This window comes from Dama dama, chromosome 30 (genome assembly GCF_033118175.1).
Source record: "Dama dama isolate Ldn47 chromosome 30, ASM3311817v1, whole genome shotgun sequence".
NCBI lineage: Eukaryota > Metazoa > Chordata > Mammalia > Artiodactyla > Cervidae > Dama > Dama dama.
The window spans coordinates 54,580,502-54,607,444 of record NC_083710.1 but is presented as its reverse complement, the minus strand read 5'-3'; the positions used below and the strand labels follow the sequence as shown (position 1 = coordinate 54,607,444).

General features: G+C 37.7%; 1 protein-coding gene across 1 annotated transcript in view; it reads left to right on the top strand.

Annotated features, from left to right (window-relative positions):
• MYCBP2 (MYC binding protein 2) overlaps positions 1-26,943 on the top strand; it is a 261,683-nt gene that overhangs the window by 45,343 nt on the left and 189,397 nt on the right. Inside the window, exons 4-10 of the mRNA XM_061133295.1 lie at positions 5,823-5,976; positions 12,675-12,871; positions 19,260-19,502; positions 19,743-19,814; positions 21,238-21,334; positions 25,045-25,118; positions 25,258-25,396. Of these exons, the coding sequence (XP_060989278.1) occupies positions 5,823-5,976; positions 12,675-12,871; positions 19,260-19,502; positions 19,743-19,814; positions 21,238-21,334; positions 25,045-25,118; positions 25,258-25,396 (976 nt within the window). The remainder of the gene's footprint in view (positions 1-5,822; positions 5,977-12,674; positions 12,872-19,259; positions 19,503-19,742; positions 19,815-21,237; positions 21,335-25,044; positions 25,119-25,257; positions 25,397-26,943) is intronic.

The window sequence follows — 26,943 nt, the reverse complement described above, 5'->3', positions numbered from 1 at the left end:
CTCCCATATTTACCAGAGGCATATAATCCAGTTGGTGTCATAGCAACATGTATTGTAGTGGAACAAACTGTTCTTAAGGTATTCTTTTCTATTTAAGCATTGAGTTTGTTTTAAGATTATAATGTTATTTTATGTATATATAAATTTTTTTCTGTATCGTATGTGTAGTGAATATTTCCAACAAAGAATGGGTGAAAATATAGGCATATTTTAAAATGGTACCTTTATCATAAATTATTTATGCATATTGCTCTTTTCTAAATATAGACATTTAAAAAAGATTTCCTTTATCATAAATGATTCATGTATATTTTCTTTTTACTAAATGGATACCTTAAGACTGTGCCTTAAAAACTTGTTCATATGCCTAGAAAAGATACCATGTAAATACTTTTTTTTAATATTACTCAGACATAGCAGACAGATAGAGGCCATGTTCCTGATCTGTTTTCACTTTCCTTGGTGGCTCTTTGTAAGTTCACCCCCATCCTTAATCATTACTGCCAGGTTCTTCTCCCATTATTGTCAGCAGTTGACTTGCTTCCTATTTCATAGGGTAGTAGAAATTTTGTGAAGTCCCTTAACATCTTAATCAGTCACCTTCAAGTGTCCTTATTTGCTCTTGGGATCCTTTTCCCCTTAATCCTTTTCTCTCCAGTGTCCTTAACTGTACCTTCTCTACTGCCTCTCTTCAACTTAAAACAGACTCATCTTTTCCGTGTAAGTTTCTCCAGGTAAACAGCATAGTCTATAATACTGGTTTCTTATGCTTAATTAGGGGAGGCTCAGGAAAGCTACATTGTTAAGTCAGGTTATGGGCTTGTACTTTTGGTAAAATATTTCCACTCTGTGTGTGAGTGAGTCTCACTGTACTGTAACAGTCATTCAGCTTAGGTTCAGCGTTCAGTTCAGTTCAATTTAGTCGCTCAGTCGTATCCGACTCTTTGTGACCCCATGAACTGCAGCATGCCAGGCCTCCCTGTCCATCGCCAACTCCCAGAGTCCACCCAAACCCATGTCCATTGAGTCGGTGATGCCATCCAACCATCTCATCCTCTGTCGTCCCTTTCTCCTCCCACCTTCAATCTTTCCCAGCATCAGGGTCTTTTCAAATGAGTCAGCTCTTCGCATCAGGTGGCCAAAGTATTGGAGTTTCAGCTTCAGCATCAGTCCTTCCAGGAACACCCAGGTCTGATCTCCTTTAGGATGGACTGGTTGGATCTCCTTGCAGTCCAAGGGACTCTCAAGAGTCTTCTCCAACACCACAGTTCAAAAGCATCAATTCTTCGGCGCTCAGCTTTCTTTATAGACCAACTCTCACATCCATACATGACTACTGGAAAAACCATAGCCTTGACAGGTTCAACACTGGGAAGGAGAATAAAGACCCAGAGAAGCCTTTCACACAGGTGTGTAAACATCAGATAATAAACTGTATTTAATTTAAAAGATACTGCACAATCAAGAACTGCTGATTCTCAGGCTATTTTAAAATTTTATGATGAATCAGTGTTAAGGAAATAAAATATCAGGCATTCTTAAGACAGTGTTTTTTTTTTTTAGCATGATTAACAGAGTCAAAAAATGCAGAATCTAAGAGAGCTTCCAATGAAAAGAAGAAAAGCAAATAACCCAAGTGATTAATCCTGAGTTTTCCATCAAGTTCTGGCCTGTCAGGGAACGAGGTATAATGATGAACATGGGCAGTAGAGTCAAACTGCTTGAGTTCAAACACTTGCCATTACAAATGCTGGCTGTGTGATGCAAGTTATTTAACCTCTCTGTGGCTCAGTTTTGTCATCTCTGAAATGGGGATAATGTCTTCCTCATAGGGTAGTAGTAAGAATTCAAAGAGTTAGTAAATGCACACATGTTCAATAAATGCTAGCTGTTATAAGTATAAGGTGCAAACAGGAAAATGTGTAGGTTCAAATAAATTTCAGTTAGTTTTCAGGGAACTCTTCAGTTACTAAGAAATACTTTATGTCCATGGAAATGAGGCAGTCAGATCAGAGAGGAAGGAGCAGTGGAATGCTTTTGTTGCAGAGTTAGAGTGTTGTGGGTGGGGGCAGAACTGGCAGTGAAGCTTTTCAGGTCTTTGGCAGCAGTTTGCAGGACACAGAAGAGATGCAGCCTTGGGGTTTGAGATGATGGGAGCGTGAGGGCAGGTGTGAAATGTTGACTTTTTCTATTCCTTTTGACCATTTCTGTGCCTCTTTTCCAGATGCTCTTTAATGTCACTTCTTTCCTTTCCTTTGTTGTTCCTCCCTTGCTTCTCCGAAATGTGTGGTTGTCATTTTCCTTTTTCTTGCTGGAGTTCTATTTCTCTCTTGCTCCTTTTTTCTCTTACGTAATGAAGACAGTTTTTTATTTGTTGTTGAGGTATCATTTTGATACAATTCTGTTTTCCCTCCTTGACTTTTAAAAGTTAGTTAAATTGATTTTGATTTGTTTTTGAGCTTTTTCAAATGTTTTCTGTAAGTCTTAGAATTGACTCTAGGACTTTTTAATAGAAGATAGAATTTCTAATGGCAAACAATTTATTATTATTTAACTCTAAATGTGATATATCTAAACGTTCATGTTATTTATTGGTAGTGAAATAATAATGCCACCTTTGGAAATACATGATTTGAGGAGAGCAAAATTAAAACCTCAAAAGACTTTTTTTTGACCAAATATATTGTTTGCCTCACTTTTCTCAACAGTGACATTGACTTGGCTATACTAGTTAATTATTTGGGTTTTGTGTTCCTTAAAGTATAATAGAGAGCTTTCAGGATTTAATTGTTTGAAAGCAACAGTAATGATAACATTCAGTAAATTTACAAAAGACTATTTTCTGCAGAGGAGTTGGAAGACTGTGTGTTTGGTGGTTAGTTATGATTTGTCATAGAAAGTACTGAAAGCTTAGTGTGTTATCTTATTACAATGAACTATTTAGCAGTCAAGCTTATTAATAATCTATTTTTCTGTTTATAAAGGCAGTGTGTAATCAGTGTAGATAATTTGAAAAAGATGGGGAACATTTTTATAAAGAGGAAGAGAAAGTTTTAAAGGCTGGAAGTTATTTCTAAAATCCTTATAACCAAAATATACCCTTATAAACATTTTTACATATACATATTACAATTATTTATTTCTGCACAAATGAAATCATATTGTATTTGCAGTACTATATTTTTTTCTCCCTATACTCTTCTTCCTGTTACTGAGGGAGGAGGACATACAGTGTGTTATTGGTGACTGGAAGGCAGACTTCAAAGTAACAGAGTGAAGTTTCAGAATTCGTACGTGTAGTAAAATGCTCTCAGCCAAACCTCAGCAAAAAGTCTTAATTTACAACATATTTTGTTCCTCTGCTGAATGATTCAAAGTTAAATATGATTGGAAAACTTGAGTTTGATTTTTTATTTTGTTATATGTTGAATGGATATCACTGTTCAGGAAATGAATTAGTTTTCTTCCTTGTTAAAAAATAAAATTATCCACTGAACTAAGATATAGGTGATAAGTGAGAATTTACAGTGGTTCATCTGGACAGATGGATATTTCCTTGTTCTGATCATTTTGACTAACGTTTGAGGAGTATTTTTCGCTAAACCCATCTCGTGTGCTGTTCCTAGGCCCCCCCCCCCCGCCGCCGAGTTACTTGTTGTCATGCATTTGTTATTACACCTTAACCTTATCAGAGAGACAACTCGGGAAGCTGTTCAGTAAGGAGCCTTGCTATTTTTGGCAAGGTTCAATACTTTCTCTGTAACTACAGGAGTCTACTTACACAAAGAAACCCTAGCCAAGAATGTCATCTGTGCAGAATTCTTTGAATTATGAAAATTTGTGATTGGTAGTAGTAAACAGTCTTAAGGACCCATAGGATAGTCTCCTACTGGCCTGAGAATAGAGCCATACTTTCTGTCCTTGGGCTTTGCTGGTGGCTCAGCTGGTAAAGAATCCGCCTGCAATTCGGGAGACTTGGTTCCATTCCTGGGTTGGGAGGGTCCACTGGAAAAGGGATCACTACCCACTCCAGTATTCTCGGGCTTCTCTGGTGGCTCAGCTGGTAAAGCATCTGCCTGCAGTGTGGGAGACTTGGGTTCGATCCCTGTGTTGGGAAGATCCCCTGGAGAAGGGAACAGCTACCTACTCCAGTATTCTTGCCTGGAGAATTCCATGAACGGTATATAGTCCATGGGATTGCAAAGAGCTGGACAGACTGAGCAACTTTCACTTTTACTTTTGTATACTTAGGAGATCTTTGACTTCAGATTTGCTTCCTGTAAGGACATAAACAGAAATCTTGGACAGTTTTTTTTTATTTTCCAGTCTATTTCCAGAAGGTAAACTATATGAAATGGAATGTTTTCATTTCCATTTAATCAATTGAAACTCTGTACAAGTAGTTCCATAATCTTAACTATGATTAAGTATTCCAGAATTTTAGATAACTGCAGCTGACTTGCCTATAACTGACTTAACCCTTGCCTGGACTCATTTATGAGTTGCAGTGGTTTTTAGTGTACAACTGAGAGAGTAAATAGCTGAGATAAATATTTGTTGTCTGCTTATCATGTGCAGGCACTGGACTAGTCATGGGAGAAGTTAGTTAAGATATACTCCATGTCTACAAGGAGATTGAAGTTTTAGTTTGGAAAATGGAAACAAAAATAGCCCATTATATTATAGCATAATAAATGCTATAATAGAGGTTGGGCTGGATAAACAAAATATATAAAATGCATTTACCCTGTTAGATTATAAACTTTTAGAGAATAGGGTCTAATATATCTCGTATCTCCTGTTATGAGTTGCATGAAATAAGTACTTAAAATTATTTGTGTCATGTATGAATTAATGTATAAATCTCAGCAGAGAGAGTATCTTCTATGTTTCATTCAGTGGAATTAATTCTTTGATGCATTTCTACTAATTAATCTAGTTTTAACTTTTTCTGTTACTTACTTATTTCTCCAAATAATTTAACACTTCCTGAGAAGATCTTACACATCTCCTTCTCATAATGTTGGCATTGACTGAGAAATTGAATTCATTGTCTATTCTGTCAGACTTCTGAAGGTATCTTTTTATACTAGTTCATTGTATTTGCTCTCTGTCTTTTGTTGCAAATTTATCTATCTTTTGCTAGATCCTGAGTTATAAATGTATTTTTAATTTTTATTTATATATTTTAAAATTTTATTTACTTTTAATTGGAGGATGAGTTACATTTTTCTTGGTCCTCATGAGGAGTGATAAGATAATTAAAAGTAAAAATAGCCATGGTATTTTAGATAGGTAGTTTTAGATTCTTTTGTGGTATTGGCTGATTTTACCATTATAGGAAATCCTAAGAAACTTCGGTTCCTTTTTTAATCTTTTCACAGTATAGTGCTATATTGACTTTTTTTTTTTTTGGCCATAAGTAAAATTAACATAGCATAAAATAGAATGCCAATTTTTACTTGAGTACAGCCAAATGAACTTTGTATATTATTAGTTAATTTTTTCCAGAGTGAGTGCAGCTAGTAACTGGTTTACTGTTAAACCATTTTCATGATGTTTTATTATGGCTTCATTATAGTAAAACTACTTTTTAAGTAGAGCCACTATTTTTTAATCTTCTGTGTAACCAGATAATTTTCTAAATCTTGAAATTAAACACAATGGGTTTTATTCTTTTTTTATGTGATGATTTTGTCTTGCGTTAAAAATATTGTACCATTAATAATTTGCTGTTGGAAGTAAACTGTATTGATTATACTGCCTGAAAAGTGTTATTAGCTCACATATTATAAAGTATAATTTTTTTTTATCTTAAATAGATCATTGAGGTTGGACTTTGTGAAGTTTTTGAATTGATCAAGGAGACACGATTTTCTCATCCATCCTTGTGCCTCAGGAGTCTCCAAGCCCTGCTTAACGTGCTTCAGGGTCAGCAACCGGAAGGCCTTCAGTCAGAGCCACCCGAGGTTCTAGGTAAGAGCTTAGGCACGTTGAATGAAGCCTTTAGGTGTAAAGAGCTTCTCTTATGAAGCATATACCGACCACAGCCTGTAATTCAGTCTCTGTTGATGGTGCTGAAACAGCAGGGGTATAAATTTTAAGTTACTTTGCTGTGTTCCACTGGAGTTATAGTTCATGCACAGATGTTTCCTGATTATTATGGTGATGGGAAATAGAAATTCTTAGAACCCAGAAATAATCCTCCAGCCTTATTGTCACCATGAACTTAAATCATTCTTACTAAATCTTTGGGCAGGTTAGCTGACATTGACTTCATCTAACTTTACATGTTATTTTGGAGAGTCAAAGGAGTAGAAAAAGAGGAAACAAATACCAACTCAGCACAGCATAGTTAGTTTCTAAACAAAAATAGATTTGTATTTATCATGTTGAAGGTAAGCTTTTGAATTAGTAGCAACTTCCATTAAGTAAAAATATTTGCTTTTTGTAAAGTGCATTTAAGTTTTATGAATGCCTGCGTTTCATTTCCCAGACCTAGACTCAAAACATACTCTTGTAAGCAAGGTGGGGACTCTTTAAGGAAGAGGAAGTGATGGAAACTTAATTCTGAAGGCTAATTGCTTTCCTAACTCTGGGCCTTCAAAGAGTCTCAGTTCAGTTCAACTCAGTTGCGTCCAACTCTTTGCCACCTGATGGACTTAAGCATGCCAGGCTTCCTTGTCAATCACCAACTCCCGGAGCCTGCTCAAACTCATGTCCATCCTGTCGGTGATGCCATCCAACCATCTCATCCTTTGTCGTCCCCTTCTCCCGCCTTCAATCTTTCTAAGTATCAGGGTCTTTTCCAATGAGTCAGTTCTTCACATCAGGTGGCCAAAGTATTGGAGTTTCAGCTTCAGCATCAGTCCTTCCAGTGAAGATTCAGGGCTGATTTCCTTTAGGATGGACTGGTTGGATCTCCTTGCAGTCCAAGGGACTCTCAAGAGTCTTCTCCAACACCACAGTTCAAAAGCATCAATCCTTCGGCTCTCAGCTTTCTTTATAGTCCAACTCTCACATTCATACATGACTACTGGAAAAACCATAGCTTTGACTAGATGGACCTTTGTTGGCAAAGTAATGTCTCTGCTTTTTAATATGCTGTCTAGGTTGGTCATAGCTTTTCTTTTAAGGAGCAAGTGTCTTTTAATTTCATGGCTGCAATCACCATCTGCAGTGATTTTGGAGCCCCCAAAAATAAAGTCAGCCACTGTTTCCATTGTTTCTCCATCTATTTGCCATGAAGTGATGGGACTGGATGTCATGATCTTAGTTTTCTGAATGTTGAGCTTTAAGCCAACTTTTTCACTCTCCTTTTTCACTTCCATCAAGAGGCTCTTTAGTTCTTCTTTGCTTTCTGCCATAAGGGTGCTGTCGTCTGCATATCTGAGGTCATTGATATTTCTGCCAGCAATCTTGATTCCAGCTTGTGCTTCATCCAGCCCAGCATTTCGCGTGATGTACTTACATCCTGAAGGAGATAAGTCCTGGGTGTTCATTGGAAGGACTGATGCTGAAGCTGAAACTCCAGTACTTTGGCCACCTCATGCGGAGAGTTGACTCATTGGAAAAGACCCTGATGCTGGGGGGTGGGGGGGTGGGTTGGGGGCAGGAGGAGAAGGGGACGACAGAGGATGAGATGGCTGGATGGCATCACCGACTCGATGGGCATGACTTTGAGTGAACTCAGGGAGTTTGTGATGGACAGGGAGGCCTGGCGTGCTGCGATTCATGGGGTCGCAAAGAGTCGGACACGACTGAGCGACTAAACTGACTGACTGACTTTGCATATAAGTTAAATAAGCATGATGACAATATATAGCCTGGACATACTCCTTTCCTGATCTGGAAAGGGGTCTAAAGTTTTCTAAATCTCATGCATTAGCTTGTGTCAGTCATATACGTGGGCCCTAACTGTGGAGTTTCTAATTCATTAGATTTGGAATGAGACACAAGAATTTACATTTGGAGTAAGTTTCTGGGTAATGCCAAAGCTGCTGATCAGAGGACCATACTGCTAGTCTGAACTCGACTTTGGGTCTTTTTCTTTGCTTGGCTTTTTGGATTGTGTTAGACTCCCATGTGAGAACGTCATTACTTGGTTTTCATTTTAATGTCAGATTGTTACTTTTTTTTTTTTTTATCACATATCGTAATTAGTTTCTGCCTTCAGTTTGTTTTGTTACTGTTTTGTTTTAGTTAATGGTGGGGAGTATTGGCCATGAAAATAAGCTGAGGATTTTTAAAAACAACAGCACCATGTTATTCATGCTACTATCAAATACAAGCTGTGTATATTAAGAATTAGGCATCTTGTTTATTGTCATTGCAGCACCAGTGATCGTATTTCCATTGTGATGCACTGCTTGACTAATGGCATTTTTTTGAAGATTTAATTAAATTAATACTTTTATTTAAGACTCTCTTGCTAGTTATCCTTTCTGTGATTGTGGTTTTCAGTCTGCCTGCCCTCTGATGGAGAAGGGTAAGAGGCTTATGGAAGCTTCCTGATGGGAGAGACTGACTGAGGGGGAAACTGGGCCTTGTTCTGATGGGTGGGGCCATGCTCAGAAAATCCAGTTTTCCGCTGATGGGTGGGGCTGTGTTCCCTCCCTGCTACTTACTATAGAGGAGGTAATGAAGGCACTGGGACCTCCTTCAGTGGGTCCCGTGCAGGCACTGCTGGTCTCGTGCCCCCAACCCTGCAGCAGGCCACCGCTGACCCATGCCCCTGCCAGAGGCTCCTGGACACTGGTCAGTCTCCTGTGGGGTCACTGCTCCTTTCTCCTGGGTCCTGGTATGCACAAGGTTCTGTTTGTTCCCTCCAAGAGTCTTTTCCCCAGTCCTGTGTAAGCTCTGGCAGCTCTGTGTGGGTTACTGGTGACCTACTCCAAGAGGGTTTATGCCATACCCAGGTCTGCTGCACCCAGAGCCCCTGCCCCTGCGGCAGGCCACTGCTGACCCGTACCACCACAGGAGACATTCAGATGCAGTTCTGGCTCAGTCTCTGTGGGGTCTTTGGGTCCTGGTGAGTACAAGCTGAATTTAGAAAAGGCAGAAGAACCAGAGATCAAATTGCCAACATCTGTTGGATCACTGAAAAAGCAAGAGATTCCAGAAAAACATCTACATCTATTTTATTGACTATGCCAAAGCCTTTGACTGTGTGGATCATAAGAAACTGGAAAATTCTGAAAGAGATGGAATACCAGACCACCTGACCCGCCTCTTGAGAAATCTGTATGCAGGTCAAGAAGCAACAGTAGAACTGGACATGGAATAAACAGATTGGTTCCAAATCAGGAAAGGAGTGTGGCAAGGCTGTATATTGTCACCCTGCTTATTTAACTTATATGCAGAGTACATCATGTGAAATGCCGGGCTGGATGAAGCACAAGCTAGAATCAAGATTGCCAGGAGAAATATCAATCACCTCAGAGACGCAGATGACACCACCCTTATGGCAGAAAGCAAAGAAGAAATAAAGAGCCTCTTGATAAAAGTGAAAGAGGAGGGTGAAAAAGTTGGCTTAAAGCTCAACATTCAGAAAACGAAGATCATGGCATCTGGTCCCATCACTTCATGTCAAATAGATGGGGAAACAATGGAAGCAGTGAAAGACCTTATTTTTGGGGTCTCCAAAATCACTGCAGATGGTGATTGCAGCCATGAAATTAAAAGACGCTTGCTCCTTGGAAGAAAAGTTATGACCAACCTAGACAGCATATTAAAAAGCAGAGACATTACTTTGCCAACAAAGGTCCATCTAGTCAAAGCTATGGTTTTTCCAGTAGTCATGTATGGATGTGAGAGTTGGACTATAAAGAAAGCTGAGTGCTGAAGAATTGATGCTTTTGAACTGTGGTGTTGGAGAAGACTCTTGAGAGTCCCTTGGACTGCAAGGAGATCCAACCAGTCCATCATAAAAGAAATCAGTCCTGAATCTTCATAGGAAGGACTGATGCTGAAGCTGAAACTCCAATACTTAGGTTACCTGATGCAAAGAAGTGACTCATTGGAAAAGACCCTGATGCTGGGAAAGATTGAGAGCAGGAGGAGATGGGGATGACCGGATGAGATGGTTGGATGGCATCACCGACTCAATGGACATGAGTTTTGGTAAATTCTGGGAGTTGGTGATGGACAGGGAGGCCTGGCCTGCTTAAGTCCATGGCGTTGCAAAGAGTTGGACACGACTGAGCAACTGAACTGAACTGCTAGTTATCCTTAGCTCTGGATTGTAAATTAGCAAATAATTGAAGTATTTACAATACCTGCTGAAACTGGTGTACCCTATATCTTAACTTAGAACAACATGCTGATCATTCCTTTCCTTCTAGATCTTCTGCCATTCTGTTTTCTTCTATCATTTGTTATATACTTTCTTTTATATTCATGTATACATAAATATTCCCTTTCCTTTATTATTTTCAAAATAGATCTTGTTCTTAATGCTGGCTTTTAAAATTATAATATGTGCTTTAGTTAATTGTCTTCTTTCTATCAAAACTTAGGTCTCCTGATTATAATTTGTTTTCACTTTCCTACTAACAGTTTTAAATGCTGCTGTACTGTCTTTGGTCTCTCTTCTATCCTTCCAATGCTTATTTCTGATCTCTTCACTGCTTGACTTATTTTTCTGTTCAGGCATTTACCATCACTTCATATTTTTTATTTTGTTTAATTAGCTCCAAGGTGTGAGTAGTAATTTGGTTCTTTAAAGTAACATTTGTATAGAAATATCTCTCTGTTTTTTCTTTTGATTTAATATTATAATCACATTAGTTACACTTTTTCCACAGTGGTTTTTTTCATGTTGCTCATGAAAATATGTGTATATATGGCATCTCTCATATTGTTAGGATAGCTTGATGATTATTATATGTCAGACTTCCCTTTGCAGATGGATTTGATTTACAAATTGTTCAGTTTTTAAAGAATCCTTCCCTTATATCAATCTTTCTGTTCAATTTAAGGTTAGACTGTATGTTCTCAATTATTCACTTAAATGTAGTAACCTCTTCTATGTTCTGTGCTAAGAGCATGTAATATAGGGGCCATCAATATGAACACTGTTGCTGTTATTATGGAATTTAGCATTAGACATTAGTTGGACACATGTAAGCAGGGATTCTGAGAATTAATAACAGACTTTGCAGAAGATGTGACATTTGAGCTTTGAAGGGTGAGTAAGAAAGAGTTAACTAAGTTTCTCGGCAAGTAGGAGACCGTGTGGTAAGGTTTTGAGGTGGGAAGGGGAATGACTGGAAAAAGACTGTGAGCAGAGAGTGGAGAGTGAGAGGATAGGAAGGCAGGGAGTAGGCCATGTGGAGTTTGATAGGCTGTGTCCAAGGAGGACGGTTCTATTTCTAGGAGGAATTGAACATCCCTGTCAACTTAACGTTTGAAAAATTCTTTATAGTCTTACATTATTTTCTTCAACTTGATCTAACTTTTTAGTTGCCAGGGATGTTCTTTGTCTTTGTCAATGCCTAGAATAGTTCCTGATATACGGGGAGAACGCAGGAAATACTGGCGGAATAATTGTAAGATAAATGGGCAGAAGGATATTGAGGGAGGGATGCACAAAGGAAAAAGGTAGATAAAAGGATAGAGGAAAAGAAGGACCATTGGAGAGAGAGACAGAGTGAAGGGTAGATGGAAGAAGGGAAAAGACTGAAGGATATAGAGAGAAGAGAGGTAGGGAGTGAGAAAGGAAAGAAGAGGAGGAATTAACAGGAGAGAATAGATTTGAAAGAAAAAACAGATTTTTTTGGTTTAAAATTTCTCTTAGAGTATCAGGGTTCAAAAGTGAATGATAGGAGCTAATTTATGAATACTTTTAGTAGTCCAGTTAAGAAGAGATGGTGATAGATATCATGGGTTGGGGAGATGCTGATGAGATGCAAAAAAGTAGAGGTATTATTTAGGAAGTAAAATTGATAGGACTTAATTAATTAGAAATTAGATGCAGAGGATGGGGACTAGGTGAGGAAGCCTCGGTTTCTGTGAGCTAAGAAATAAAACGCAGATGGCCTTTCAGTTTGCAGAGAATTCCAGCATATCAGTTCTCTCTCTTGCTTTCTTCCTTCCTTCCCCCTTTCCCCCTTTTTCCATCTTTCTCAAATTTTCTGTCTCTTTATGACTCTTTTTTTTCTTCTTCTTCTTTCTCTCTGTGTCTCCGATTGTGCAATGCTGTTGTGTTAACAATTAAGCCAATTTTATATGAAAGCAAATTTGTGCATGTGTTCTGTGTATTCTCTTCTTGTTTTGCAAATAAATACATAGTTTTTTTGGGCACATAACATTTTAAGAAACCTGTATTTTCTTAATCTAAAAGGAAAAAATAAATGCAATGAGTAATCTGTTGCTCCTTAATAGGCTACTTCTTGAATATTGTGAATGCCTGAAAGCAAGTTTCTTTTAAATGATTGTGGGTAGATTTCCATTTCTTCATTTACAAAAATATGGAGCTGGACTAAGTATTCTGTAAGATCCTTTTTATGTAAATATTCTAACTTTGGGTGAAAGAGGGTAACTAGAAAGGAACAAACGTGAAGTAGCTGCCTTAAGTGTTTTTTGAAAAATGAGGCAAGGTTTAAATAAGCAGACAGATACCATTTAATGTCCTGTGTGTTGAATGACATAATTGAGTTTTGTTCTATCCACAGAGTCTCTCTTCCAGCTCCTTTTGGAAATCACTGTTCGAAGTACTGGAATGAACGACAGCACAGGACAGTCTCTGACAGCACTTTCCTGCGCTTGTCTCTTCAGTCTGGTGGCTTCCTGGGGAGAGACAGGAAGGACACTCCAGGCCATCTCTGCTATCCTCACCAACAATGGCAGCCACGCTTGCCAAACTATTCAGGTATTTCATATCTCGAGCTGCTTAGAAACGGATAAGAGACCAAGTTGCCATTTTGCCTCAGTTTCTGTCAGTAGGAATTCACTGCTTTTTCTCACTCAGTATAGTGGTTTGATCTGTCCCAGGTTGATATATAAATAACCTAAACTATTTGGTCTAAGCTGCATGTGTGTTTAACTCTGCAACATGAAAGGTAATAAAATGAAATCTGGCAAAAACTTAAATCTTGGGTGTAGTTTTTATGTCCACAGTACAGCCTCCTCTGCCTTTGCCTTGGTCTTGCTCTCTGTCCTCCCCCACTGCCCATCTTGCCCTGGACCTTCAAATGTAGAATTCCTTCATAGTTTCTAAATATCTTTTCCCCATTGAAAGAAAAGCATGTATTATTTTTCTGATATTTCTAATTGGTTGATGATAGTTTTTCATGGATTGATGTGTTTCTGAGCTATTTCTGCTTCAGATAAAGCATTTTTTTTTTTTTTTTTTTTTTGAGTTTTTTTTCTGGGCAGTTGTGGAATATGCTCTTCATCCTTGATAGTGATGAGAAATATAAACTTACTTATAGGCAGACTTGATTTAATTCTTTTGGACTGTTTTCTGGAAATTGAGGAAGAAGTTACAATTTTAAGTCTCTGTTATGTGCTCTTTTCTGGCCCCTTGGATGACCTCCAGAACACATAGAAGGGATGCCTGAATCCTGTCTTTAGCAGCCAAAGATAGTGAAAGGGGTAAATGGGCTACTGTCTGTGACTTGTTCCACGATTTTGAACTTTCTTTGTCCAATACTAGCAGTCTTCTTTCTCTAGATTTCTGTTCTTATTCTTTTTCCTCTTTTTGTCTTGCCTGAAGTCCTCTCTCCCCTCTTTATGATTCTTACTCATTTTGAAGTCCCTCTAATTCGTTGATTTCCAAACTGTTTTCTGCTGTGCCTTGAAATTGAAAGTGAGAGTGAAAGTCGCTGAGCTGTGTCTGACTCTTTGCAACCCCATCGACTATACAGTTCATGGAATTCTCCAGGCCAGAATACTGGAGTGGGTAGCCTTTCCCTTCTCTAGGGGATCTTCCCAACCCAGGAATCGAACCCAGGTCTCCCACATTGCAGGCAGATTCTTTACCAGCTGAGCCACCAGGGAAACTTTGAGGATTCAGCAAAATTTTAGTTTAAATATATACAAATACTTCCAGAATTTTAATAGAATAACACAAACATTCTAATATCCATGCCAAATATTAAAAATATAGTGACCATATACACAGGTACTTATTAGAATCCAGTGATTTTTTGTGTGCAGATTTATTCCAGAGGATGTGACATGAGATCTTAAACAGTGAATTGAAGTTAGCCAGTGCAGAGGGAGGAGGTGTTGGTTTTGGTAGTGTAGAGAGAGAGAGAGAATAGTCTTGGTATCTGTGTGCTAAAGCGTGGAAATACAGTAAGAGTGGAACACTGAAAGCTGGGAGAAGTTTGTGTAGTTACAGTGTAGAGAGCCGTCAGATAGCAGAGACAGGACTTGAACCCATGTCTGTCTGGCTGTAGTTATGCTCAAGCATCGGGCTGGACAAAACTACTCAATCCCCTGAACCAGCAGCCGAGGCTCTCTGAGGACCTGCCCCATCACTGCATACCCAGCTCTAAGTCAAAGGCAATATTAAAACCTGTTATCTTAACATGACCTATAGTGTTTTTCATGATTTGGCCCCGTTTCACCTACCTGTTCATTTCACAAAACTCTTGGCTGGGCAATGATTGGGAGCAGGTAAGAAAAGCCTTCTCTGAAAATGTAACTGTTGCATCTCAAATTATCTTGGGATCCAAATGCATATTACTTATCTTGTTCCAAAAAGCTTAAGCTGAGACTTTAAGGTAAGGATGGTCAAAATGTGAGGTCTCTTATTGGAAGAGACTAAAGTCCCTTCTGAAAAGATGAACTCCAGACTTCAGAGACCTCCTACTGACACAACACTACTGAATCTGGACTCACAAATAAAAAGGACGTAGAAAAAAGGCACCACCGTTGAGAATTAGTAGAAGGAAATAAAGCAGAATCAATCTTGCCAAGTCTCTCTCTCTATATATATATATATATAATTTGATATTAAGGATGTATATTTAATATGGTTAAAATAATAAAGTATTAAAAGTATTAATAAGGAATAAGATAAAAGATAATCAGATCAGAAAACAAACCAACTAGAACTCCTGGAAATGAAAAACCAGATAGTTACAATTAGAAACTTAAAGGATGGGTTAGCTAGTGGATAATGTAGTTGAAAACAGAACCAGTGAACTAAAGATAAAGAGGAAGAAATTATTTAGAATGCAGCACAGAGTGATAAAACATGAAAAATAAGAACTATAGAGAATGAGAAAGTTTGAAGCATCAGTACAATCTGAGTTCCACAAGGCAGTAACAGGTTTGTGCAGAGGCAGTATTTGAAATAATGGCCAAGATTTTCCAGAATTGGTGAATGACTTGAATCCTCAGATTAATGAAGTCTAGTTTATCAGAATAAAATTTCTAGGTCCTGCCACACTGTTGGTGAGAGATAAGTAGGAGAGAAAAGGGGGTACATCTGAGACTTCTAATTGTAGTTCTGGGTTTTCTTAAAACTAACACTCAGAAAGCAGGAGAGAAATAGGGCCACATTGGAGACACCTAGTTTCTGCTCTCCTCTCCACCCTTGCAGTCTCCACAAAGATTACAATAAAGGATTCTTTTTAAAGTATATACTTCTAAGAATGGACACATTTTTAGAAGATAAATACTGGGAAAACTTAAACTTCTGAAGAAGCTAATACCCATAGAAAGTAAGTTGACTTTCACCTAAAAATACAGATAGAATTTAGAATTGGAAGTAATAGGTTCCTGGAAAATGGTGGTGAGGGGAAGAGCTGAAAATAGACTGGGAGTCTGTGTAATGAAAGCTCCAGAGCCCCAGGGCCCTCGTCTGTACTTCCCAGCCAGTCACCTGTCCTCCTCTCATACCCCTAAGAGTTAGGTTTTCTGTGTAAAGAAATTGAGCCAGAGAGGCCAGGGGAAACCAGGCACAGTTGAGAGTGAAATTGAGGAGCCATGCTGAAGATGGAGATTAAGTGAAAGTCTCCATATTGATGATGACCTTCCTTCATCCTCAGAGTTCCCAGTACACTGAGAGTGAGGCTTATAGCTTCTAGGAAAAAGACTGGAAGATTCTTCTTTGGAGAAAAAAGTGAGGAAAGACTTACAGAGGCAGACAGTTGGCAGGGAGTGGGAGACCCTCCAGTGAAACTGCTGCACTGAGCGGGGTCAGTTTGTGGTGAGCTCGCTGTCTGTCCGACCCTGTCCATTCACAGCAGCTGCCTGTCAGTTTTTTTTAGTCGCTTATTCTTTACAAATAAGTGTGTAGCCAAGAATTTGGAGAAGGAAACGGCAACCCACTCCAGTTTCCTTGCCTGGAGAATCCCATGAAAGAGGAGCCTGGTGGGCTACAGTCCATGGGGTCACAAGAGTCGGACATGACTTAGAGACTAAAGAGAGAGAGCAAGCCAAATATTACTGGGTTAACATGAAAGACAGAGTCCCCCAAATCAGTAAAAATAGTAATGATAATAATACAATTTTGGTGAAAAGAGTACAGGGAACAGGAAAACTCTTAAGAGTAATTTGTATTTTAAAGAGGGATGAAAAGGTGATTATTTACATTAAACAGCAATGTTTTTTAAAAATTCAGAACAAAGATTTTGCAAGTTAAAAATATAATATCACAATAAAATCAGTAGAAGGGTTAGAAGTTCAGATTAAAGAGGTCCCCAGACAATAGAAAACAGAGCAAAAGAAAGAAAATAGGTTATATAAAGTAAAATTAGAGGATGCTTCTAGAAAATCCAGTATTTAATAGGTATTCAGGCAGAGAGGACGGACTTCCCTGGTGGCTCAGTGGTAAAGAATCTGCCTGCCAGTGCAGGAGATGTGGGTTCAATACCTGGGTGAGGAAGATCCCCTGAAGAAGGAAATGACAACCCATTGCAGTATTCTTGCCTGGGAAATCCCACAGACAGAGGAGCCTGGTGGGCTGCAGTCCATGGGGTCACAAAGGGTTGGACACATCTGAGTGACTGAACAACAACAAGCAGAGAGGAAGAAATTACCTAAGCTTCATAAAGGAGTCTTCCTATCCCCCAAAGATACACACTTCAGATTGACAGAACGCATGCTGAGTGTCCAACACAATGAATGACAGAAAGACTTAAACTAAGTGTACCTTTGCAAAATCATAAAGAAAGAATAACGGTCCCAGAGTGCAAAGACACAGGTTATGTACCAGAGATCGAGCAGAATGCCGTTGGACTTCTCAAAAGCAGCATTGGCATAAACAAGAACAAACAGTGCCTTCAGAGTTCTGAGGGAAAATGATGTTCATTCTGTTTGGCTCAGCTCTCAGTCATGTGTGGAGGAAGATAAATATGCTTTTGAACATGCAAGTCATGGAACAGTTTCAACCTCTATGCCTGCCCTTGTCCTTAGGGAGCAGGGCTTCTTGAGGGATATTGCCAACGGGAAACATCAGAAATGTTTGAGAGGAGGATGAGGAACCCATAGGGTAGGTATAGAAGAAACTTAGCAAATGCAAAAATAGGGCAATTGTTGACTCAATGAAGAAAAAGAAAAATTATATAAGGAAAATATAGTATGTAATACAATTTTGTTCAGTTCTGCACCATGATCACACAGGCACAATAAAATGACTTCTGAATAATGCTTTAACTAGAGGTGATTCTATAGCTAAGTTTGGAGGGTTTGAGAAAAGAGGAGGAGCATTGTCTTTCATAGTAGACTCATTAGAAAGCATCTGAAACAGCAACAAAAATTGAAAATGAAGCTGTGGCATATTATATAAGAATGTGGGTATCAATTCTAGATAAAACAGTTTTAAGTTTAATCTGGTTACTTCTAGGGGGAGAATTTGTAGTATTCAACCATATACATAAATAAATATTTCATGAAAGTTCTGTATTTTGATTGGGTCAGAGGCCTCTGGTCTCAAAGGGGAAGAGGAAATATCAGTGAACAGTGGGTTAGTTATCCCTCTGAATCTCTGCCCTCTAGAACAGTGCTGTCCAATAGAAGTATATTGTAATCCACCTCGGAGAAGGCAATGGCACCCCACTCCAGTACTCTTGCCTGGAAAATCCCATGGACGGAGGAGCCTGGTGGGCTGCAGTCCGTGGGGTCACGAAGAGTCGGACATGACTGAGCGTCTTCACTTTCACTTTTCACTTTTATGCATTGGAGAAGGGAATGGCAACCCACTCCAGTGTTCTTGCCTGGAGAATCCCAGGGATGGGGTCTCACAGAGTCAGACATGACTGAAGTGACTTAGCAGCAGCAGCAGTAATCCACCTATGTCATTTAAATGTTTCTATTAGCTGCATTAAGAAGATAGAAACAGATGAAATTAATTTTAATAATGGATTTTCTCAATATATCCAAAAATAATTTCAACATGTAATCAATATGAAATTATTAATAAAATCTATACTTTTTTTTTTTTTTTACTAAGCCTTCAAAAGCCAGTGTGTATTTTATGTTTAAATCACATCTCAAGTCACACTAACCCTATTTCAGTACTCACGTGTGGCTGGTGGCTGCCGTATTTACAGTGGAGCTGGAGAACTGGGGCTGACACAGTGCCTTGGGTCTGGCCCTGCAGGCAGATATGTGACAGCCATCTTTGAGTAGTGAAAGAGAGGCAAAAAGTGAGGAGCAGGGGCATTTCTCTGGGGTCCGACTGTTGGTCCCATGCTGGTGACTTTTGAGGACTCATTTACAATAAATACCAGATATTTGATAAATATCGGTTAAATGAGTGCTGGATAAATACACAGTTCATAAAATTAAGTTTTCGTATCACGGAAAAATGTTGATGTTAATGGGTACAAGGCATAATAAAGAACGTAGAAGAGAAATACTGGAAATTTTGCTTGATCTGTAGAAGAGCAGTATTTCTCTTACGCTTAATTTTGCACTTCAATGTCATGCAGTATATTAATGGATATATATATCATACAAAGATAGCATTTTAGTTTGTGTGCACTCTAATACAAAAAATATGTTTCAGTATTCATACTTTTTACTAATCTAGTATGTTAACCTGTGTTTTGGAGAAAAATGCATATTTCAGTGTTTTTGGTCACAAAAGCAAATTAATGTTCTTTGTATTTGCATTTTTGTTTTGTCCTGCTTGAGATTTGTTTCTTATAGATTTTCAGTTGCTACTTTTTGCTGACATGCCAAATATGATCATTCTGAATAATGTTTTTTCTTATAAATGATATATTAATAAAGTATCTTTATTTTGTCTGCTTTGTGTTTGAGATGCTTGAAAATGACTGTGTTTTTCTTCTGACTAGGTGCCAATGATACTAAATTCACTACAGAGAAGTGTACAGGCAGTGTTGGTGGGAAAAATTCAAATTCAGGACTGGTTTAGCAATGGCATTAAGAAAGCAGCTTTAATGCACAAGTGGCCATTAAAAGAAATATCTGTTGATGAAGATGATCAATGTCTACTTCAGAATGATGGATTTTTTCTTTATCTGTTATGCAAAGATGGATTGTACAAAATCGGCTCTGGATACAGTGGAACGGTTAGGGTAAGTGATTTTTTTTTTTCTTTTTTGGGTAAGTGATTCTTAATCAGAGTGGAAGTTCTATCTTATACTGAACTACTTTCTGTTTGTTTCTTGCTTTTAGCGTGCCATCTAAGTTTGATGTTATTTCTTTGAAAATCAAAATGGAACATACGTGTTAAATGTCATTCATCCATGTATGTTAGTTTTCACAGATTATTAATTATGAAACTGTTGCTAGAACTAACTTTTGTTGTTTTGCAGGGCCATATATATAATTCTACATCTCGCATCAGAAACAGAAAAGAAAAAAAGTCTTGGTTAGGGTATGCTCAGGTAGGAGAATATCTCACAGTAAACCAAACTTTTCTTCCTATCTTTTAAAATATGTGGTTCATACTTGTGTCATCAGTAAATAATACCACTTCTGTTTAAACAGATATTGCATGTTTTTAATAATATGACTATACCGATGATATGGTGTAGTATAAACAACATTGACTTAGAACATTGACATTTTCATAAGAGGTTTACTTTTGGGTCTGGCCTTGCTTCTTACCAGCTGTGAGACTGTGGACAACTCAGCTAGTTTATTTGATCCTGTGTGATTTAGCTTAAAAGGGAATAAATATGTCTCCTGTTGGAGTTCTTGTTTAAGTGAGCCTCTAGTTAAGCATCAAAGACCACCTTTATTATTTGCAAATCTGAATTGGGAATGTAACTGTGACCCAAAGCCAAAGTAAAGCTTTTTACCATGAACTGTTCCATTCTAAGTCTAGATCAGTGCCTTCCAGGGAGTGGTGTGCGGCCTGCCCAGGAGGCAGCTGCCTGCATGGAGGTGCACACAGAGAATAACCAGTGAGAGGAAAGATCTGGGCCTGTGTTGCTCTATTAATGCTGTGTTCTCATTACCCGACTGACATGACCAACTGGGTGTCAACAATTGGATGCATGAAGGAAACGAACAATGAAGCAAATGAACGAAGGTCAAAGGGCCAGAAATATTTATTTTATACTATCCTTTCCTGAGAAGTGAAGCCCAATTTTCCTTGTGGAAGAATATAGAATAAAGATGTCCCTGCATTCCTATCTTGCCTAGCTCTCAGATTGTTGTCAGCACCAATTGAAAAAAGATATTTGAAAGCAATTTGAAAATTATAAAAATTATTGTTGTATGAAAAATAATCTTACTATATATATCAACTTTTGGGGGAGATTTTGAAATTAAAATTTAAATATCAAATTAATTACTCAGTTATTGTCTCTGAAAACATAACCTCGTTTAAAATTTCAAATTTTTATTTGCCACTGCTGTATTTTATCTAACAAATAATGTCCCGGGAAATACACTTACTGAAGTATGTTCAATGATATATCACTCTATCTAAAACCACTACTTTATTGATTTTTAAATATTAACCTAGATACTTGTGAAAGTAAAAACAGTCATTTCTGTTATTTACTTGGCAAGTGATATAATTTTGACCAATTTTTACTGTCCTGTGTGGTGTATCTGATATTTATATTGTAGAATTAGTAGGTTAAATTGATATGTAGTGGTGTATAATACCTCCTCTTATTAAAATATATTCAGGTTCTTATATTTTAAATCTTTAATCTATTTTAGACATCAATATTGATGTATTATTGTACCTCAAAACACTGTAATACAGACCTGTATGATTACTTCTTCTAGTAAGTGGGTAATGAAAAAATATTTTAGTATGTAACAACACAAAATTTTTTTTGTTGTTGACAGGGTTATTTATTGTATAGAGATGTGAATAACCACAGCATGACAGCCATACGAATAAGCCCTGAAACACTGGAACAGGATGGCACTGTGCTGTTACCAGGTATGTTACTCAACTAGTCATCTGTTGTCTTCACAGGTTGATTTTAAGAGATGTGCATGTTAGGCTGCTGAGACATATAAAGAATGGTTAGCAAGGAGTAGTGCTTGCTTACAAACAGGTTGAAACAATCTTGATGTGCAGAACATTTTATAGTCTATAGGAAATTAATGCATGTGAGAAAAACAGATACTGTAAATACAGTCTGAAGTGTTTTAATACTTATTTTCAAATTCTTGCCCAAATTCTGTAGTTTGTTTCTCCCCACACCCCACCCTCACCCCACCATGCCTTTTCAGCTCCTGAATCAGTGGGGGGATGCTAACTTTGTTGTTAATAAACCCATGGCCCTGGCTCTCAGAGAACCTTGGTGTAAAGAACCTTCTCTTTATTTCCACTTTAACAACAGCGTGCTTTGTGTTTTCTAATTTATTTTTAAAGGGTTTTCAGAGACAGAGGTTTTTAGGGTGGGTCAGAAATTTTAAAAATTCTTTCATTTATACTTTTTAATAATACTCTGGTAAGGCATTTTGAACACAATTCATTTTGCTTTAATTTTGAGGTTGTACATATGTATTTATCCTTCAGATCACTGTGCTATCTAAATTTTTGGGCAAATGCATAATATATTCTCCACTGTAAGGTATCTGAATTTGCTTATACCTTAATACATTCTCTGTACTAAAATCTTCAGCATTTAATACATCCACCAACAATTTCATGGTAAGCAGCAAAACTACTTCAAGGCACTTGGCCATCTGAAAATGACTGAGAACTTCTGAAGAACACAGTGTGAAGGTTGATTGCTCCCTGGCTGCTTGTTAATTTTTAAGATTTTTTTTATAACTTCATGAAACATTTATTTGAATATAGCTATATATATATATATATATATCCAAATTAGCGTACCTGATGCCATGGTAAGCTAAATGTCACATTTCATGTGTGTTTCACAAATAAAGCTACTTTGGAAAACAGATGACTTATTAAAGCCATTTGGTAAATAACTCTGTTTTCAGATGTGTCTACAGGAGGTTTGTTTGTTTTGTGTTTGTTTGTTTTTTAATCATCACAAGTCCAAGGCCATGTCTCTGATCCCGATGATGATGATGGTGATGATAACAACAATAATAGCAAAAATGTTCAGAAATAGCATGTGCCCCATATCTATATACATATGTTAAAAGTAATCATATTTATTGTATAAATATCATGTAAGCAAAACAAAAAATTAATTGTAACCCCACTTCCCATCTGTAACCACTACTGACGTATTAGTGAATATCCTTCCTTTTTTCTATGCATATGGTGTACATACATGTACAAAAGTGATTGTATGCTATTTATTGCTTTTTTAACCTGTCCCTTCCACTCAGTATTCTGATTATATTTCCAGGTCATTAAATAGTCTTCTATGACATCATTTTAGTGTCACAAAATACATTGCATTGGTTAGTGTATAGAAATGGGGATGCCTTCTGATTTCGTGCAGAGTGAATCTCACTCCAGTGAGCACCTCTGTCGCTTTGTGTAAGTCATTTTAGGATGTCTTAATGGAAGAAAAAGTTCTCAATCCCACGCCCCGCCCCCCAAGACAGATGGATACTAATAGAAAGGATTTGCTTTTGAAAAACCGTGATCATTTAACAGAGACTGTAACTGAGAAAGATCATTTGAAAATGGTCTACATGCGGTAGTTTTATTTATTCCATCATGGTCAAAAAAAAATGACTTGTTAATGTTCTTATTCAGTTGAAATCCTCTACTTCATTTAGCATATGAAATGCGACTTTTAACAATACAAATGAGGCTTTCTGTGTTTCACAAATAAGTACCATATTCATGGTGAGGAAAGAACCAAACTGGATCAGAATGGTCCCATGTTGTGTGTCTTGATATTTTCTCGAAGATGCTGTCTTAGGACATCACATGACGGAGACAGAAAGCATGAAGAATGCAATCTTTTTGAAATCGTGCGGCAGGAAGACTTGCCTTCAAGCCTGAAGAAGCCTGTGGTCATTTTCCCCTTTCTTTGACCTGGACGGCAGTTTTCTTTAAGAGTCCCTTTTTTCTGCCTAGCTAGGGGTTTATAGATGGTAATGAATACCATGTTTAAAATTGACAGAAATCTAGTAATTCTTTGAGCTTCATGTTCCAACTTGTCTTATAGTCTGCTTTATAAATAAGTTATTTTCAACCCAGCACTGGTGAGCTGAAAGCATACATTTTCCCCTGTTAGTTGTAACTTTAGTCTTGTGTGTTGGCGTACCTTTTATATTGTACCCCTGTGTCATTATTCTGTGTCTGGTGACATGCCGCCTCCGATCACGAGGGCTTTTGCTACTCTTCTTGCGCCGTTTCACTCCTCACCCCTGCATTTATCTGAAATTATAATGAGTTTTTCTTCTTTGCTTTTTAGTTTAAAATCTTACTGCTTAGAGCTTGAGAAGCGTCTTTCTTGCGCCTCTTTGTATTCTGTACAGTGGACTAGGAACTCTTTCTTTCGATTTCTCCTCTCTTTGATTACCAAGTCTCTTGGGCTACCAGTGGGCCTTGTCTCCCAGTTTCTATTTCCAGTTTGTGATCACTGAATTCTCTATTTGGTAAGGGTCTGCCTGTGTTTTGCATATTTATAATAAGGAAGTATGCTAGTATGAAGCTCCTGGGCAAAGATATAGAGTAATCCAGCTTACTTGGGTGGGCTCCATTACTGCATTCCAAAACCAGACTTTTATGTTCTGCTGATTCAGGTGCAAATAGAAATGAAATATTATTTCTTTGGCATTGTAATTAATGGAGAGATTCATCCTAGTTCTCTGCAGTTATTTTGGGAAGTGTGTGTGTGCTTTTAGACTTGCTTGCTGAACATTTGTTTTTTCAAAAGGATACAGTTTATACTTAGATACTGAGCTGCTTGTAGTTTCATGTTATTTTGGTAGCAGTCACTAACACATGTCCCAGTGGTCCTTCTGTAATACGGCTATCCCTTGTTACAATTGTGCTTGTCTGCATATTTTGATCAAAGTGCCCTGTTCTACAGAGACTGTATAGTATTGATGAAATATGGCATTCCAGCCAAAATATTAGCACTTTCAGACCAAAAAAGAGACAAATCAGCTTAGATGTGACTGTTTTATGAAGGATGAACATTTTAAAAGTGTATATAGCATGCTACATGCTAAAAATACTGGGACTAGGCATTAAACCTTGAAAACTGTACAGCCAGTTCTACTTTATAAAGCAAGGGATATCTGTAGATGGACAGCATAGACCTCAAATGCAGAAGCTTTAAGTCTGTCTATATTTTTCTGTGACACTAATGACTGTGATGTATGTCTGAAGGTAGAGTGTTGCCTACCTCGCATGTGATTGTATTGATATGATGATAACCAACATTATAGTTTGTTCATCGTGGTGCATGTTTATTATCAGACTGTATCTAATACTAATTCATTTTGAAATTAGGTGGACTCAGGTCCATGATTTTGGAAGATTAATAAATGTAAGCACAAAATGTAATGCATATAATTAGTTGAATTGTTTAGTTTCTGCTCATCTGTAGCTCTTTATTAAAAAAGCACAGTCTCCCATTGAGTTTAAATTATCTTTATGGTGTGGAGAACTCTCATTCTGACTTCAGCAGAGGAGTTAAGTCATTTTGTGAGGTGTTTGTTTATACTGTAATGTAATTGCTGTTTCTTCCTTTTGCACAGATTGTCACACTGAAGGTCAAAATATTTTATTCACTGATGGAGAATATATTAATCAGATAGCTGCTTCCAGAGATGTAAGTATTCTGAGTCATGAGAAGCTGGTATAAATGGAATCCTTTTTTCAGAAATTATTTGATTTTTATTAGGTGGAAAGTAGAGCCTTAAAAGATCCATTCATGTAACAGAATGCTCTGGTTGTTTTCTTTCTTTTAGGATGGGTTTGTTGTCAGAATATTTGCTACAAGCACAGAACCTGTGCTACAGCAAGAATTACAGCTTAAACTGGCCAGAAAATGCTTGCATGCCTGTGGTATCTCACTATTTGATCTGGAAAAGGACTTGCATATTATAAGTAAGATGGTCAAAAAAAACCTTTCTTCCATATTTTATTTTCAGATTTTTTTTTCTTTTGAAAACTAACATTGTGTTTTCAGCATTGCGTTGCAGCTTGTATAGGTAGCTATTTTGCTGTTTGTTAATATGAAGCACACTTAGGAGTAAACATGTACAAGTAACTAGGAGTAACTTGAAGCCTTTGATTTTTATTTGAACAAGTTTATCAGGATAGCTATGGAATGATTCCATAGATTGTCAAAATGGTAATTGGCCTAGCATTTGATTTAATAATTTTCATTTGGATATAGAAATATAGACATTCGCAGAGCATTTCTGGAATTTAGTATACCTACTCTTGCCATGTCATAGTAGTAAGTAGGATTAGTTTCCATGGAGGTCTCAGTTTTGGTTTGCCATACTGCTCCCGATTTAGTTGTTCCATGTCTTAACTTTTGGGATTCTTTGCAAGACCCAGCTGTTTTGACTATTATCTTATTAAATTTATTAAATTTCATTAGTGATTTACCTTGCATATTTGTATAGTATTTTGTTTTTCCATAGACAAATACTGTAATGAACTCATCTTTTCCAAATTTCAAAATCCTGTAAACTTATTAATAATTTATATAATTGGACAAACTCATAAAATGTGCTATAAGTATTTACTCACAGTTTCACAGTTTGAAAGTATGCATAAGGATCTGTGTATGTATATGCACACATATGTATTCAAATTCATGGAGTATCTACATGAAACCTTCTGTAGAAAAAAACTTGGAACAGGGAATCTAAAATACCTTAATTCAAATATCTGCATATAGTGTTCAAACCCAAACACTCCCGTGTCTAGACCTACCTTACCACACTTTATATATTTGCTCATTTGTAGGCCAAACAAAAAATTATGAGGTATGTGTGTATTAATCACTGAGTCATATCCAACTCTTTGTGACCCCATGGACTGTAGCCCACCAGGCTCCTCTCTCCATGGAATTCTCCAGGCAAGAATACTGGAGTGAGTTGCCATTTCCTTCTCCAGGGGTCTTCCTGTCCTAGGAATTGAACCCAGGTCTCCTGATTGCAGGCAGAATCTTTACCATCTGAGCCACCAGGGAAGCCCTAATTATGAGGACCAGATAGGAAAGTCTCATGCATTCTGTACATGCCTGATAGCTAGTAGATGCCCCGTAAAAATTAGTTCACTCAATAATTGAAGGAATTCAGCTAACATTGATTTAAACAATTTTTTTAACACTAAGAAAATAATTTGGCACTAATCTGAAACACCTGGGCTTCCCTGGTGGCTCAGTTGGTAAAGAATCTGCCTGCAGTGCAGGAGACCCAGGTTTGATCCCTGGGTATGGAAGATCATCTGGAGAAGGAAATGGCAACCCACTCCAGTAGGCTTGCCTGGAGAATTCCATGGACAGAGGAGCCTGATGGGCTACAGTCCATGGGGTCACAAATTGTCGGACATGACTTAGCGGCTAAACCAAAATCTGAAACAAATGAAGAAGCTTATGGTAACTTTATTCTTGCTTGGAGTAGTGTAGCTACTGTTAA